The following is a 17890-nucleotide window of genomic DNA, read 5'->3' on the forward strand; positions in this document are numbered from 1 at the left end:
GGGAGCAGGACCATAAGACACAATTTATCGCAAAATATTAGTGAGATGCAACTGAAATGCCATGTTAAATAAACCTAGATTGCTATTAAATCTTTTAAAGTGGGTTGCACGTTTCAGTTAATTAGTACGTAAATCCCAGAATTTCTTTTAAGTGACATTCTCAAGATAACTTGACCTTTTATAAAACAAAAAGGTGACATCTCAGCTCAAACAATGCATTTAAAGGTGTGAGGTTAGGATCTGTATCATAATCTTGAGTCAGACTGGCTCTATTTCCAAAGGAGAATTTATAAAATATTACATGGATTGACAGCATGCAGATTGTGTGGCTTTTGAGCAAAATATGGGGACGACAGTAAACACTGCGAATGCTCTTCACAGCCTGCAACACATTATTGATGAGGATGAGCACCTTGCCAAGACCTTCCCTACATCTCCACTTCTCACCTTGAAACAACCGCCAAACCTTAATCAGACCACTATTCATAACCAACTGCCCAGCCTTCAGTCCATATTCCCAAGAAGGAAGTATTGGATGTTTTGAAATGCATAAAAGTGAATAAATTCGATGGGTCTGATCAGGTGTATCCTAGGGCTCTGCGGAAAGCTAGGCAAGTGATTGTTGGGCGCCTTTCTGAGTTATTTGTATCATTGATAGTTACAGGTGAGGCGCCAGAAGACTGGAGGTTAGCTAACGTAGTGCCAGTATTTAAGCCAGGTAAGGACAAGCCAGGGAACTATAGACCGGTGAACGCAACATTGGTGGTGGGCACGTTGTTGGAGGGAATCCTGAGGGACAGGATGTACATGTATTTGGAAAGGCAAGGATTGATTCTGGATAGTCAACATGGCTTTGTGCATAGGAAATCATGTCTCACAAAATTGCTTGACTTTTTGAAGAAGCAACAAAGAGGATTGATGAGGGCAGAGCGGTAGATATGATCTATATGGACTTCAGCAAGGCGTTCAACAAGGTTCCCCATGGAAAACTGGTTGGCAAGGTTAGGTCTAATGGAATACAGGGAGAACTAGCCATTTGGATACAGATTCAAAGGTAGAAGATAGAGGAAGATGGTGGAGGGTTGTTTTTCAGACTGGAGGCCTGTGACAAGTGGAGTGCCACAAGGATCAGTGCTGGGTCCACTACTTTTCACCATTTATATAAATGATTTGTATGTAAGAGGTACAGTTAAGTAGGTTTGCAGGTGACACCAAAATTGCAGGTGTAGTGGACAGCAAAGAAGGTTATCTCAGATTACATGGAATCTTGATCAGATGAGCCAATGGGCTGAGGAGTGGCAGATGGAGTTTAGATAAATGCGAGATGCTGCATTTTGGACAAGCAAATCTTGGCAGGATTTATAACTTAATGGTAAGGTCCTAGGGAGTGTTGCTGAACAAAGGGACCTTGGAGTGCAGGTTCATAGCTCCTCGAAAGTGGAGTCGCAGGTAGACAGAATAGTGAAGGTGGAGTTTGGTATGCTTTCCTTTATTGGTTAGAATATGGAGTACAGGAGTTGTGAGGTCATGTTGTGGCTGTACAGGACATTGGTTAGGCCACTGTTGGAATATTGTGTGTGCAATTCTGGTCTCCTTCATCTCGGAAAGATGTTGTGAAATTTAAAAAGGGTTCAGAAAAGATTTACAAGGATGTTGCCAGGGTTGGAGGAGTTGAGCAGTTGGGGGGAGACTGAACAGGCTGGGGCTGTTTTCCCTGGAGCGAAGGCTGAGGGGTGACCTCAGAGGTTTATAAAATCATGAGGGGCATGGATAGGATAAATAGACAAAGTCTTTTCCCTGGGATGGGTGAGTCCAGAACTAGAAGACATAGGTTTAGGATGAGAGGGGAAAGGTATAAAAGAGACCTAACGGACAACTTTTTCACGCAGAGGGTGGTGCATGTGTGGAATGGGTTGCCAGAGGAAGTGGTGGAGGCTGGTACAATTGCAACATTTAAAAGGCATCTGGATGGGTATATGAATAGGAAGGGTTTGGAGGGATATGGGCCAGGTGGTGGCAAGTGCGACTAGATTAGGTTGGGTTATTTGGTCAGCATGGATGAGTTGTACTGAATGGTCTGTTTCTGTACTGTACATCTCTATGCCAACATTGCCCACAATACTCTACAACTATGTCAGCCAAAGAAACATGTGTCAAGAGTGGCAACATGGATGCCACCACTACACATGAGGACACTACCCACCATGTATGTGGCAGGCACTCATGTGACTCAGTTGACGTTGTTTTTCTTGTATGCTGCAGGCAAGGATTGCCCAAGGCATGATACATTGACGAGATCAACCAACGCTACAACAACTGAAATGGACACTGCAAAACAATTGCCAGACAGGGGTGTCCCCTCCTAGTCAGAGAACACTTCAGTGGTCAGGGACATACGGCCTTGGATCTTTGGGTGACCATCCTCCAAAGCAGAGGTCGGAATATGCAGCAACGCAGAGAAACCGAGCAGAGGCTGACAGCCAAGTTCGGTACCCACGAGGATGGCCTCAATCTCTCTCTCTGACATGGACACTTTACCAAGCTTGTGCACACACAAACACACATAGGTCTATGGGGTTGAATGTGCATTTGCAGAATTACATTCTATTTTGCTCAAAAAACACACACAATCTGCAGGCAGTCAGTCCATGTGATATTTTATAACTTCATACTTTGGAAACCAGTCTGACTCAAGACTGGGATACAGATAGACGGTGACTGCACACCTTTAACATATCGTCTGAGCTGATATGTCACTTTTTCTTTCATAAAACCTTAAGCTATCTTAAGAATGTGACTTAAAGTAGTTCTCGGATTTACATATTAATGAACCGAAACTTGCACCCCATTCTAAAAGATGTGAGAGTTAACAGCAAATTAGGTTTGTTCAACATATCATTTCAGTTGTATGACACTGCAGTCTTCTGCTATAAATTCTGTCTCTTATGGACTTGCTCCACAACCACCTGAAGAAGCAATGCTCCAAAAACTACTGCTTCCAATTAAACCTGTTGGACTATAACCTGATGTGAGATTTTTAGCTTTGCCCACCCCGGTCTAACACCAGCTCCTCCACATCAAATGTAGAAATAGGCCTGATAAGGGTATAAGGTGAAGGGGATATTTTAATTTTAGTCTAAACTGTAATAGAGGACTATACTACAAAACAGGTTTTGTAACTGAATCAACGAAACCACGGTTATAGTGAACTACGGGTTAGTAAAGGGTTGTAAATCAATGAACAGGGACCTAGTGTTAATGAATATAGTGAGCTGGTGAGTTAGTAAAGATAACTTGAAACAATATCTCACATGAATAACAGTTTGATACCAATAAATATGCAACAACGAAGGCAAATCAAGCAAAGAAATGAAACCAAACTTCAATTTGAGCCTTAGAAATAGCTATGATTCTTGGTACTCACCCAAATATTTTAACCTCAACGGAAAATAAATGTAATAAGTTTCAAAACCATTATCCATGAGAGCTCCACCATCACAGTGATTCACAGGCTGGACAAGTCGGTACATATACTTTGAACTCTGAATAGATAGCTCAAGTAAATGCTAATGTCATAAACCTTGAGTTGAAAATAATTACCAAATTTCTGCTCGATAAAAGTTGAGCCTTTCCTCGGCCTGTCCTCTACTTTCATATCTTGACAGGGAAGTGAATTCTTTTGGTTGTTACTTTTTCTAAAAGGAACTGTAGCTCCTGATATTGTGATTGAGTGGATTATCTGCCCCCCCCCCCCCCCCACCAAACCTCGAATGAGGAAGTTTGCCTTTTCTTTAAAATCTGTTTTCCTCGTGATTTTAATTGTCATTTTGGAAGCTTACACTCTCTCTCCATTTCTCAAAATCCTGTTGAATTCCAAAATTGCTGCCCACCTCTCTCCTCCCACACTATATTGTAATAATGAATGTGGAGGATCTCTAGTGGAAATGTTGAGGAATCCCATGCTGTGAAGGGAGCTTCACTACTTCTCGGTTTTAAATGAAGATAATGGAATTTTGGACCAAACAGATCAAGGAGATTGGTATCCATTGTATTGAATTTTTAAATACAGATTGGGTATATTTATCATGACCACGTTTTAATTTCATCCTTCGCTCACTTTTTTTATGGATTTTGTTCTTTGAGAGCAGGAAGGTAATGTTGGTAGGGGGATTCTAAATTTGGTAATTATTTTCAACTCAAGGTTTATGACATTGCCAAGACTGGTGGGATTCTCTTCCCACTGACCTATTGTACTCTATGCCACTCTCTCCCCACCCCCACCCTCCTCTAGCTTATCTCTCCACGCTTCAGGCTCTCTGCCTTTATTCCTGATGAAGGGCTTTTGCCCGAAACGTCGATTTTGCCTGTCCTCGGATGCTGCCTGAATTGCTGTGCTCTTCCAGTACCACTGATCCAGAATCTGGTTTCCAGCATCTGCAGTCATTGTTTTTACCTGGTGGGATTCTAATCCAGACTTGGTGAATACTACCACTGCATCATAAGACCTAGCTGAGATTAAAGCTCCTTGTTTGTGGCTTGTATGCTCAGTGAGCTTGGTGGTCTGTGGTTCCTAGTCAGTTGACTTGACTGTGCAAAATTCACCAGTACAAAACTAATTGACAGTAGAAAATACCACAATGATGTAACAATTCTATGAAATTTAAATTAAGTACACAGAGACAGAGGCACAACTTTGTCTCGTGTGTTATCAGATGGTAGCGGGTCTGCAATGGTCCATTAGGAGGATCTTATGACAGGAGTTGGGTACTGAAGAGCGCCTCATCTTCCGCCTAGGAACTCTCCAACCACAAGGGATGAACTCGGATTTCACCAGTTTCCTCATTTCCCCTACCCCCACCTTGTCTCAGTCAAATCCATCGAACTCAGCACCGCTTTCCTAACCTGCAATCTTCTTCCTGACCTCTCCGCCCCCACCCCAGTCTGACCTATCACCCTCACCTTGACCTCTTTCCACCTATCGCATTTCCAACGCCCCTCCCCCAAGTCCCTCCTCCCTACCTTTTATCTTAGCCTGCTGGACAAACTTTCCTCATTCCTGAAGAAGGGCTTATGCCCGAAACGTCGATTCTCCTGTTCCCTGGATGCTGCCTGACCTGCTGCGCTGTTCCAGCAACACATTTTCAGCTCTGATCTCCAGCATCTGCAGACCTCACTTTCTCCGCTAACACAAACACCACTACCAAAGTCCTGCAAGAACACTAACCCATTAACATTCACTCCTGCTCAAGCGAGTGAAGCAAATAATTTTATTTTCCTCTTGGTTTTTGGAAGGTGGAAATATTTATGTTGATTGGTTGATGCTGAAACCAAAAGCCTACTTTCAGCATTAGGCTCCAATTTACTTAAAAAGTCACCAAAGGAATTTGATACGATAGTAACATTAGCACAAGTAAAGACAACAAAATAGATCATGTGTCAGCCTCCATGGTGTAACCATGGTACTTCAAACCTTGTGAAATTCAGAGGCATAGTGCGAACATGGAAGATGGGTCAGATTTCAGACATGTACGGTAACTCAAACAATGGCAAAATAATTAACCAATCTCAAAAACAAAGTATTTGATAATGATAAACACGATTAAAACTATTAATTGCATTATAGAACGTAATACTTTTGTGCTATAGCACATTGAGAGGATGTTGTGTTAGAAATTTCATTGTTCAGCAGTACAGCTAACTGCTGCTAAGCTAACACACTCCGAGTTGGATAAGGAGAGGCACACACACAGCCGGGGGGACACACTCAGCTGTGGGGGGAGGGGGAACCTTTGACACATTAAATGTTAATTGTTTTCTTGTTTGCATTAACACTGTTGAGTGTTGACAAACTAAGTTATCTTGAAGAATTGTTGATCGAAACAAAAACTAAACAGAACTCAAGTTTTTCAATGAACCTCAATATTACCCTTTTGCTTATTTTCACTTCACATCAAAAAGCTACTTATGCAAGGACACTTTACAGTGAGGCATTTCATGCTACTCAAGTTCAACTTTTAATATTACACTTCAATTTTTAAAAGCAGTTCAGTAAAATATTAAACAAGGCAAATTTATCCGAAGAATTCTTGGAATAAGCGAAATAACTATGCTTGAATTGATTTCAGAGCCCTACATATACTTGAGTAATTCCTTCCAAGTTGCTAACAGCCAGTCAATTGATTCAGTTCACAATTCCAGTCTATTAAATCCAAGGACAGGTGAAAGGACAAAGAATTTCAACAAGTTTGTATCAATTAAAACAACTTGATTTTGAGGTTTAAAAATATTTGATTTCCTTTCCTCTATAATATGAAATTCTGAAATGCAACTTTTTTTCAACTTAACATGAACCTTGAATTCCCTCTACATTTGAAACTTGTTTATATTGTTCATTTATTCAGTTTCTTTTCTCCGCTCCAAATACAAGGTTCCATATCTCAGTCCCTTTAAAAACAAACCAACCCAGAAATACTGAAGTAAATTTGTGAAGGCTTTTCATTAATTTCCTACTTTGTATAGTATAAGCACAAGTTCAGTTTCCAATGTGAAGAACCCAAGGCCTATATAACATAGAAGCAACATGCCATAATATTTGAAGATTCCAATTTCCCCTGAACATTCCCTAACAGTAGAATTCTAAGTATGTTACCATGTAGTGACTTAACAGGGACAATAACCTGTATACATATACAACTTCAAGAATGAATGGATGGACGTACAATCCAAATGCAGAGGTAGTGATGGTTCAGCAGTATTGTTCTGGCAGATGGTGGAATTAAGAGTCTAATGACCACCTGGAAACCATTATTAATCATCTGAAAAAACCCACCTGATTCATTCATACTGTTCCGTGAAGCAGACTGCAGTCCTTACCTGGTCTGACCTACATGTGACTCTCGGCCCACAGCAGTGGAGTTGACTTAACTGCCCTCTGGGTAAATGGAGATAGACAGTAAATGCTGACTGAATCATCAATGCCAACATCCCATGACTAAATAAAAAAAGCTAAGAAAACAGATTTAAAAGGTGCCAATGCCAAGGGAAAAACAAAACTTCAAGGCGACTGTCAATTTAAAAATGTAATCAACTACTGCAAAACTTGATACAAATAAAAACGTACTGGCAACAAGAAAGAATCCAATTTCCTCCTATGAGATCATTTAATTTTCCCCAGACATATTACTCTGATACTTATCTTTCTTTCAAAGCTTTCGGGCAACAGATAATTTCTTCATCAATGGAGTTTTTAGGACTTTTTTCACTGGAAATTTGCCAGATTTTAAATGAAAATAAAAGGCAGAAAAATAAAGAAAAAGGAAATTCTACAACTCCTGCATTGACCAGAAGTTGTTGCCTTGAAAAACATGTACAATACTCAGATATATCTGCTTCAAGTCAAATTTGATTAAAGAAAGTCGCTGACTACAGTGTTACAGGTTTTCACTTTAACATCAAGAATCTTGCTGCATTGTATTAAATCCTGAATGTGCCATTGCTCACCACTGATATATCACACCTTATTTATCACCATTTAATAAAAATCTAAGAAGAGTTGAGCTAAGACTTTTCATCCAAATCTTGGTCAGTTTGAAACTTCTGTTTAACATTAGTCTTAAATTTCAAACAGATTTCCAAAGCATAAGTGTGGGTGACAACATGCAACAAAGCCGAGTCATTTGTAAAGCCCATAAAGATCGGTATCTATCTCCTTTTAACCACAAAAGAGACCTCTAATCTCTATCATTTTGTATTAGCTTACAATAAATTTACACTTTTTGGTGGACATTTCAATGTCTGTACTTAACTCTAAATTTTAGAGACTGGATTAACAGCAGGAATTTACAATAAACAAAGGAATTCTTTAATAAAATATTTCTAAAACAAGTTAGTAAAATCCATTTTATTAAGAGGTTTGAAAATGTCCAATTAAAAACTGTAACCGCTTGTTTGGGCAGTTACTCAGTGACCAATGAAAATCTCCTTCACTATTTGCTCAAGATGGATTTCAGTGCATTAAATTACCATCCTAATCAAACAACAGAGGGCATGTCCATGACAACAGCTGCACCCATCCTGATTTAGCTTTGAGCAATTTTAAAATAAAATCAATATTTATATTGGTTCAGTTCTGAAGAAGGGTCCTGTAACGTTAAGTCTACTTTCACTCCACAGATGCTGCCAGATTTGGAGTTTCTTCCAGCAATGTCTGTTTCTGTTTTCAATTTTCAGCCATCTCCAATTTTTTGTTTTAGGTTTCAAGGAAGGAGGTGACTGAAGGGTTGAATCTCAGTATTCCAGGCACCTGACAAGCTGCCAATAAAGGCAGAGGGGAGCTAGGCAGGTGGGGTGGGGTGGTATGAATGAGAAGTTTTGTATTTGAGCTTTTGGGAAATGGCAAGCCAACAATGAAGCTTATTCAAGCTAGAGGACAAGATATAGGGCATTACAGGTTTGGAAGAGCTTCATGTGGAAGGTGACAAGTAGTATTAAATATATATTCTCTCTATCTGAAAACGAAAAGAAACGTGTGCTGATGCGAGAAGAGATCTGTATTACATCAGGTCTTACTTCTTTCAATGGCTTTGATGATCTGACCAATTCTCCCCTGCCCCAAAGAAAAATGAACAGATGTGTAAAAGCCACAGATCTGTAAGAAATTCAGTTCTGAGAAATCAGGACATGCCTATTTCCTCATTAAATAACCTGATCAAACTATTTCCTGTTAGTTAGTATTTAACTGAGTTGCCACAAGGTCAAATTTCTTTATTTTTATTTTCTTAGTAGACACAACTGAACTCTATTTAATTTTAAGTTGCAGCTCGCTCAAAACTTTCTCAAAATAATTTCAATGTTCATTCTTTTAAAAAGTGGCCTCCATTCAAATTGAGTTAAACGCATTGAAGAATTATCCTTCCCCAAACTAAAACAGACTCAACTACTTTAGAAACTCCCTTGGAGTTATCACTGGAAACTAGTAAAATCTATGATGGCCTTGTCTATAGAATAAATAGATGGTGAAAAATTATGACAGTCTTGCTTACTTTACCATTATAATTCTGTCCCACTCAATAATTGGTTTGTTAACAACACTTAAATACATTATCAGAATGCACAAACAGACCAACACAGTAATAGACAGGGATAATTACATCAAGTTTGTTAATGGACACTGCTAGACTGTCCAGTCACTACATTTGCTTTTACTATGACAATGCATAATAGTAACTTGTTATTTTTCACTCAAGTATCTATTAACAAACATTTGGCTCCAGTGTACTTAATCTTCTACCCTTGATCAAGTAAGTAGCATTGTAGTAGAAGGATCCTATGCTTACAATGGAATTATGAGAAGTTTTTATAACAGTGAAATTTTAAGCTTTCAGTATTTTACAGGTCATTTGTAAGAATTATTATTGTACAGCAGCATGAACTAATACTAAAATAACCTCTCCCAATTTTTAGTTCTAGTGAAGTTCAATCAAGTTCTACAAACTACATTTTAAGGGACATCAGCTCAGTGAGCTGAGTGTCACTAGAAATATAGTTGAATTACTTCTGTGCAGGTAGATTGCTCTAGTACTATTGGATGTAAAAAAAATTAACGACACTGCAATTAAGCTGTAGGAATGAACCAGAGCTAGTCATTTGTGAATGCTGAACCAGTGGAGAAAGTGACTTTTTTTGTGCTACAATTGTCAATGCACTGCATTAGGAAAGTTCAGTCAAACTGTGTGCCTGTAATTTTGAGTCTTAGCTCCACGGCCAGAAGCTACCTAACCTAGGCAGAAGAATGGCAACTTTTCCTTTATTCATCAGTTCACAATTCCAATGGATAGGCATATGATTGGATACTTCATAGTCCAAATCAGATATCTGATATTCAGTCTTGCCTCGCTCTGAAGCAAAACATCTGATGTGTACTTAGTGGTCCAAACATTTCAGTTCCCCAGTGCCACTTATTTGTCATTACGCTGACTATCTCTTGCTGCAGACTGAAGTTTAAAACTGCAACCAACAGTAACAGTTTTTATAGAAAAATATCTTGGGGCCACTATTAGATTAAAGAAAAAATTACAAATGGGTTGCATAACAAACTTTTATCTTCTAAAGAAATTGGAAGCTTAAATTATAAAATGCTTTAAGTTTAATTTTCACCCAAGACGAAAACTGTCCATATACTTAATATTACAACTAAATCTTTCAACGGGAGAAATTAAAACCGATTGTATTTGTTTTCCAGTTGAGCAGTCATTAATCAGTTGAACCAAATGGCCGTTGAAACTTGAACATAATTCTGTACAGGTTTCATGTTTGAATAACAGCAACACGAGGTGCAGCTGAGAATTGGTAATAATTTGCAATAATCTCTTCACAATTATAACTGAAAGGACATGAATGCCACAAATGATTAGCAATAAACACAAAATATATTAAAAAGTTATCTTCACTTCCTCTTCCAGTTTGCCCTTATTTGACATGTTTTAGCCTTAAACAAAGATGCCCTGTAATGTTCAACTTCAAAACTTGGTTGCAGGGACAAGGCAATGGCATGCACAAAGCTGAGAGAATAGACCATCAAAAAAGTGATGAGACATGACATTAATCTTTGGTGTGATAGGGAAAGTTAAGGTAATGTCCTAAAATGTCAAAATATCCAAGCAGATCAAGTCATTTCTACCAGCAACAAATATTTAAACAAAAATTCAAAACCAGACTTTACAATGCTATTTTCTGTATCTGTTAAAGCCTGATATCACAGGTTTCCACGGATTTTTCAATTCTCAAAGCTAGATTTGAACATTTTCCTACATCTCAATCTGTAATGGCACATAAAAGTATGCATAAGATTCAGATATTAATATCACTGTCAATAAATATCTGTAAAAAGCACTTGCTATTTTTATGCTGTCAGAAGAATGAGTCATCTCATTGAAATTCCCTTCTGGAATTTAGCATATGTTTTCTAAACGCTTCTGGTCACATAATACGAACAAACTTGCTATTAATTATGCACCAGGCAAAAATGTTTTTTTGTTTTTGACCAGTGGCACAAAGTTAATGAATTATTCTGTCATAAAAATAGGACAATTTCACCTCCACATAGATGTTGGTAAAAAAAGTCAATCTTCACCATTTCTTCCAATGCTTTCAATGGTTGCTAATTCTCATGATAAAAATTGAAGTGTCTCTCCTTCAGGCTTGTATTTTACAATAAAAATGCATAGTACACAAGAATATTGTTAAGTTTATTCACTGATTTGATGTGAACACAACTCTTGGTCAGAAACTTAGAATGCAATATTTCCTACCAGAGGAAAATATGCTGTGTTGATAAATATAATGCATTCAAATTACCATGCGTTCTTCCCTCAGCAATAAATATTTTAAAACTCTACAAGTACAACTGGAAAATAAAACCAAGAATGGACAAATTGCTACGACTGATTGCAATTCTGAACATCATCACAATAATTTGATATCAATGCCAACGAAACATGCCATAACTACAAAAATACAAACAGGTTTCCAAATAATGTACAAAAATTATTTATTTCACAAACCGACACACACGCTCAATGTGCTGAAATGCACAGCAAACTGACCACCATTTCTTACACTTTCACTTCCCCAGATGAGGGCAACAAAATCCCAAAACGTTGCTTTGCAGAAGTCAGTCACTCTGGAACAACACACAAACATAATGGGTCTAGAGTTACATGGCAAAATCAAACTGCCTTCAGCACTGAAGAAAGGATACACAGGCAACAGCCCCTACAATCCTGTCAACTTTCATAAATGTGCATATTATTCCTGTTTTAGGGATTTAGATTTAAAAGAGGAAAGTGGATTTTTGACCATTGCATGAACGTTTTGTTTTCAAAGTTAAAAAAGAAATGTGGACTGTAGCCAAAGTACGTCCATTTCTATGACTGCAGCAAATGCCTGATTTATTCCCACCAAATGTTAATCCATTTACAAATATTTGTACGCCTGGTTTTATGACAGATAAATTAACTGTCTTAAAACATTTATTCTAAGTAGATATTAGATTTAAGTTCTGAACAGAAGGCTCAAAGGCTCAGTTTGTATGAACCCAGGGCTCATTTGGAAAACAGATTTTCTCTTAGCAGGACGACTGTTCAGTGTTTTGTTTAAATTAGTTCAGGGGAACAAAACACCTTGGCAGTGGTTTCTGGACAGATGCTTAGGCCATTGGAATGTAGTAGGGTTCAAACTAGCAGACTCAAAGGAGTCTTTTAAAGAAAATTATTTCAGCAGTCCAAAGGAAGAAAACCATTTATATATATATCAGTAAGAAAAATATGTTGCTCTGCTTATTTAGTGTGTAATGAAGTCATATTCTGTTGCTAAAGAACACTTGCAGCCTCATGTGAGAATATTTCAGTGACAAAAAAGGTAAAAGGTACATATGCCATCGTCTTACCTGACCGTAGAGAGACAACTGACTCATTATAGAGACGGTCACCTCGCCACAGGCAACGGGGAGAAGTTGAGAAGAGTCTTTCATGATAGCCTCATCTCCAGTCACAATCGAACCCTCACTGTTGGCATTCCTTTGTACTATAATCCAGCTGTCCAGCCAACTGAACTCCTGGGGACTAACAACCATGCTTACCAACTGCAACAACCATATGATCTACCAAACCAGGCTTGATTCTTGAATCTGACCTGAGCGGCATTACTATCAGCTAGGATCATAATACAAAACTGAAGACTTCATGTCTAAAGGTACATATTAACTACTAAAATTACAACCGATATGGAAATTCAGCTCACAAGGACACAAGATTTGCTTTCATAAATGAAAACTGAGTTCTGAATTAATCAAGTCACCACATTTATGAAAAATGTTTCCTAGTTTAGGCACGAGAACAGTAAATCATTAAGTAAGGCAACAATTTCTTTGGCTTGCAATGTCAAAACTGCAAGTCACAAGTTAGTAACAGATCTTTTCAAGCAGAATTCCTTCCAAACCTCGACCATGAACAGTTCCAGTGTCCAAAGATGCTTTCGTGAATATTCCAAATGACAAAGATGGTGTAACAACAGAAGTTTCCCCAACCTCAACTTTAAAGTTCACCATTCAACAATTGGGTGTCTTTCTGAAGTGAGACAGATTCTAAACACTTAGTTAACTGCAATGCAGTTTCTTAAAAATGCGACTAGCTTGATCATTTTCATGGAACACTGATAGCCTGCTCCGAAATGACAGAGAGAAGATTGCTATAGCTGATGTGCAGCACAGAGGTCATGCTTTCCAGTTATTAGAAAGAATTATACAACTTTAATTTAAAATGCATTTGGTGATCTGATTCACCAATCTGGCCATTAGCACTTTTGCATCAACAGAGTTGAAGCAAAACTGCAGCCTTAGAAAATGTCAATAATCAATATCTGTGGGCTACATTTAGTCATGTAAATTCAATTTAAATGGTTTGCAATACCGCCAATGTCGGATGATGCAATCACATACTCTCTACTTAAGAACAGAATAATGTTACTCAGTATTATGCAGAATGAAAAGTGTGGAACCACAGAATTTCAGCCCGACAGATTGAGCTTCTCCTTTGCTACCATCCTAAATCAATTCCACAGATATTTCCTTTCTCCATTTTTTGTAATTTCCTCTGGTGCACAGAGCCATGGGTGGGTGAAACTTCTGGAACCTGCACAAAGTTTAGATACATATCCAAATACTTGTAGCTTACATTAATCAAATGAAGCAAACACACTAAACATAATTTAGAAGCTTCACTTTAAATGAAAGAATCAAAACACTGAGGTTCAAGGGCTGTCGTTGGAATCCCTACTGCAGATGATTTCACAGATTTTGGGATTGTGCTGCTTCTGAAAAGCATATAACCACTCAAAATGCAAAGCAATTTCAACGTAAGTTATATTTGAAAATGATCAAATTACTTTTGACAATTTTAATTTAGACATTATTTTCTTAACAATATTTCCTTGCAGCAGTATGACTATTTCAATCTGATTTCTTTAAAACCTAAAAATCAACATTTCCATTGTTACACCTTTCACAACTATTCAAACAATGTTACAGTGAAAGCATTTTTGAAATGTTTTGCATACATCATGTTCTCACAGCCAATATAGGGACTAGACATTGGTTTTTAAGATGATGATCGTGGACTAAAAGATCACTAGAACATCAGAATTTACTCCCAGATCTTTTACTAATTAGTGCTATCGAAATGTTAATGCCCACCTGAATAGTCAGACGGCTTTCATTTGCACGATGGCACATGTAACAACGTAATGTCCTTCACAAAGCATGCAGTGTCAACCACGAATTTTAAGCACTCCAGTCCTGGACCGGGGAATCACCAGTTTGGTCCAACAAGCCTGCCCCATCCCAACATAACATGTGCCATTAAACCCATCTTACCCTTCCCCCTCATGCCACATATTCACCCACAAAAGACAAAGGGAATCATTTAAAAACTAGTTCTTTAAATCAGCGATCCAACCAACATTTCATAATGAATAACTGGGGTTTAAATATTTCAACATAATTGATGAGTTAACAGCACATGTGAACTAATCAAAATCTGATTAAATCTGTATATGCTTGTCAAGTGGCACAAAACCTCAATCATTAATGTTCCATTCACTACCTTAAAACAAAACATTTGAACCTAGTACTGAAGTATAAACTACCATAGCAGAGTGAGTACAGCTATTCCTCAGTTAGAAGAGCGAGCTTTCCACTATATACAAAACATCTATTTTGAAAAGCACTATTATGTCTAACATAAAAAGTGGGCAAGTAAATGAATTTGGTCAATAGCTAAAGAAACACAAAAAAAAGTATCAGAATTATCAAACAAGGATTAAACTACAGGTCTATTGGAATATGACCAAAGGTTTTACAACTAAATGAAAGTGAATGACGATTTTCATAAGCGAACAACTATATCAAAACAAAATGAAATGCCTTGAGAAATTTAAAATTACAGCAAATCATCACGACATCAATACTTGCATATCTTCCATTTACATATGCCAAGTACTAACAAATCTAAAGCATTTCCTTGCACCATTAAGTAAGCAATAAGGTGACAGCAAAGTCAGAAGCTTGAACACGTATGTCGCTTGGCGATCAAACCCCAGAGTGTCAGCAAAAGTATCAGCTGATGGACCAAAACACAGTTGGACCCTGAACTGTCAGTTGTCAATTTGATCAAAATTAAATGTTACATTTGGAGGAGAAATGGAAAGGGGGTGGCAATAAGAAATAAAATAACTTTCAACATTTCCTACAACACAGAATTTACATTTTCGCGAGGAAACTAAATGCCAGGGTTAGAAGAATAAAGGTGATGCCGATTGTTGGGAGTTCCTGACAACAGCAGCAACTCGCCCGACAGCCCAGATTCCAGACGGAAACGAACTATTCCGAGCGTCGGGCCGAAGTGAGGAAGGGAAAGATCGGTTTGTCCCGTTCCTGTCATTGCTAGGCCTCGGGTGCATTCATTTGCAGTTACTTTTATCGTGTTTCTTTAACACTCCTCATTCACATCTGCGAGGGATGTGACGGTGACCGCAAAAGAGCTCCAACTCACCTCATCTTCCTTGTGGTTCCGGATGCCACGTACCAGGTCCTGCAAATTCTTGTCAAACATTCGGTCAATACTGCCTTTCACAATTTTCAGAGCCATGTTCCTTCGGGTCGGCTTTCTCCGGGAACCTCTTCAGCGCTGCACAAACCCGTCGCTCCTTCAGCAACAACCAATGCTGCGAAACATGCCAGTTTTTGTCTCTTAAATCTGTACTTAACCGTGGAAAGGAAAGGTAAGGCGCCAACCATCCATTGATAACTATGAGATATCTTGCCTCCGCACTCTTTTTTCCCCCCCTTACAGGTTACAGATAGCGACAGAAAATGGCGGCCGCTGGGCTGGAGTCAGGTGACCAACTGCCTGTGGGGGTGGGGTGGGGAGAAAAGGGGGCGCGGCGGGAACGGGAGGTGGAGCCTGGAATGCTGCGGGGGGGGGGGGGGGGCCTGTGGTGGAGTTCACGGGATGGATTCTGAGAGTCCTGTGACGGAGGGGTCCAGGCCTTTGGCAGGAGAGGGCGGGACATATAGTGAGTGTGGTCTGCCCTGCAGTAGGCGGAAATTGGGACGGGAGAGGGCGGGGCCTAGGTCAGGACGGGACTCTGATAGACTGGGCGGGGCCTTGCAGTGGGCGAGGACTGTGTACAAAGTTAAAAATCACATAACACCAGGTTATAGTCCAGCAGGTTTAATTGGAATCACACTAGCTTTCGGAGCGATGCTCCTTCATCAGGTCCGCTCCGAAAGCTAGTGTGCTTCCAATTAAACCTGTTGGACTATAACCTGGTGTTGTGTGATTTTTAACTTTGCACACCCCAGTCCAACACCGGCATCTCCGAGTCTTGAAAGGGGTGGGCCGCGTTATGACGTAACCAGGGAAGGACGGTGTGGGTGGTGCCTGCGGCTGGCGACAGGAGGGAACGAGGCTTTGATAGAAGGGGCGGGGCTTGAGGGGGCGGGGCGTAGACGGCAGGGGCAGGAGGGGGCGGGGTTGAGGCAGGAATGGGGCGGGACTGGGGCAGGGCGAGTCCTAGAGTTGGGGGTAATTAGAGAGCATTGACAGGATTGTAAAATGTTATTCAATACCGTATCCCCATTACTATTATTGATACATATCTCTTCCCCACGCCTGATGAGAAAGTTTAAAATCTCACCATTGTTTTCTGGTTTCCTGTGTTAGCCTGATTTTGTAGTTGGGCCATACAAATTAAACTGGGTCAGTTGAATATGAAGATACGAATTAGGAACAGAAGTAGGCCACTCGAGCCGACTATGCTTTTCAATTAAATCATAGATGATCTGATTATTCCACATTTCAATCTGACCCGTCAATCTTTTATCCATTGGCTTATCAACTATCTATCTGCCTCAGTCCCAAAACATTGAAGACTCTGATTTACAGATCTTAAGGTCTTTTCCTTTTGAGCCCAGTTTATATAGAAATATGAAAAATAACCCTTCAAGCTTGCTTTGCCATGCAATATGATCGTGCTGTTCTTGTTTTCTCCCCATATCCTTTGATCCCTTTGGTCGCAAAAGCTATATCTTTCCCTTTCTTAAAAGTGTTCCGTGTTTTGGTTTTAACATGATTTGGAGATGCCGGTGTTGGACTGGGATGTACAAATTTAGAAATCACACAACACCAGGTTACAGTCCAACAGGTTTAATTGGAAGCACACTAGCTTTTGGAGTGAAAGCAACCACCTGATGAAGGAGTGGCGCTCCGAAATCTAGTGTGTTTCCAAATAAACCTGTTGGACTATAACCTGGTGTTGTGTGATTTTAACTTTGGTTTTAACAGTTTCCTGTAGCAGAGAATTCCACAAACTCATTACTCTCTGGGTGAAGAAATTTCTTCTGATCTCAATCCTAAAAGGCCTACCCATTATTCTGAGACTGAGACAGTTAGTTCTGAACTGGTTACTGAGAATATCCTTCCTGCACCCTAATTATGTTAAAATGTTCTGGGTTTCGATGAGGTCCCCCTCACTCTTCTAAACTATTGTGAACATTGTCCTAACAGATCCAATCTCTCACTGTATGTCAGTCCCTCTGTCCCAGGAATCAGTCTGGTTCTTTGCACTCGCTCAATAATCACAATATCCTTCCTCGGATAAGGAGACCTTCCTGACCTGCACACAATGTTCCAGGTATAGTCTTACAAATACCTTGTATAGTTGCAGCAAGACATCCCTGCCCCTATTTTTGAACTCTCTCGCTATTTTGTGCTGGCAATGACGATGGAAAATTGCCACTGATATTCCTCTAAAACAAAAGTAATCTCTTGCAATT

The 17890-nt window shown here is 39.3% G+C and overlaps 1 protein-coding gene across 3 annotated transcripts in view; it reads right to left on the reverse strand.

Moving 5' to 3' along the window:
* The window catches only part of ap3d1 (adaptor related protein complex 3 subunit delta 1), a 107349-nt gene extending 91469 nt beyond the window's left edge, over positions 1 to 15880 (reverse strand). For 2 of the 3 annotated variants that reach the window (XM_043721195.2, XM_087976042.1), the window contains exon 1: positions 15606 to 15879. In XM_043721195.2, the coding sequence (XP_043577130.1) occupies positions 15606 to 15701 (96 nt within the window). In that variant the 5' untranslated portion in view covers positions 15702 to 15879. Of the gene's footprint in view, positions 1 to 15605 lie in introns of all 3 variants that reach the window. The other variant, XM_043721194.2, reaches the window with a different exon arrangement.
* Between the last annotated feature and the right edge of the window lie 2010 nt (positions 15881 to 17890).

This window comes from Chiloscyllium plagiosum, unplaced genomic scaffold (genome assembly GCF_037043375.1).
Source record: "Chiloscyllium plagiosum isolate Xiang-an unplaced genomic scaffold, Cpla_swu_hap1 HiC_scaffold_28, whole genome shotgun sequence".
Classification (NCBI taxonomy): Eukaryota; Metazoa; Chordata; class Chondrichthyes; order Orectolobiformes; family Hemiscylliidae; genus Chiloscyllium; species Chiloscyllium plagiosum.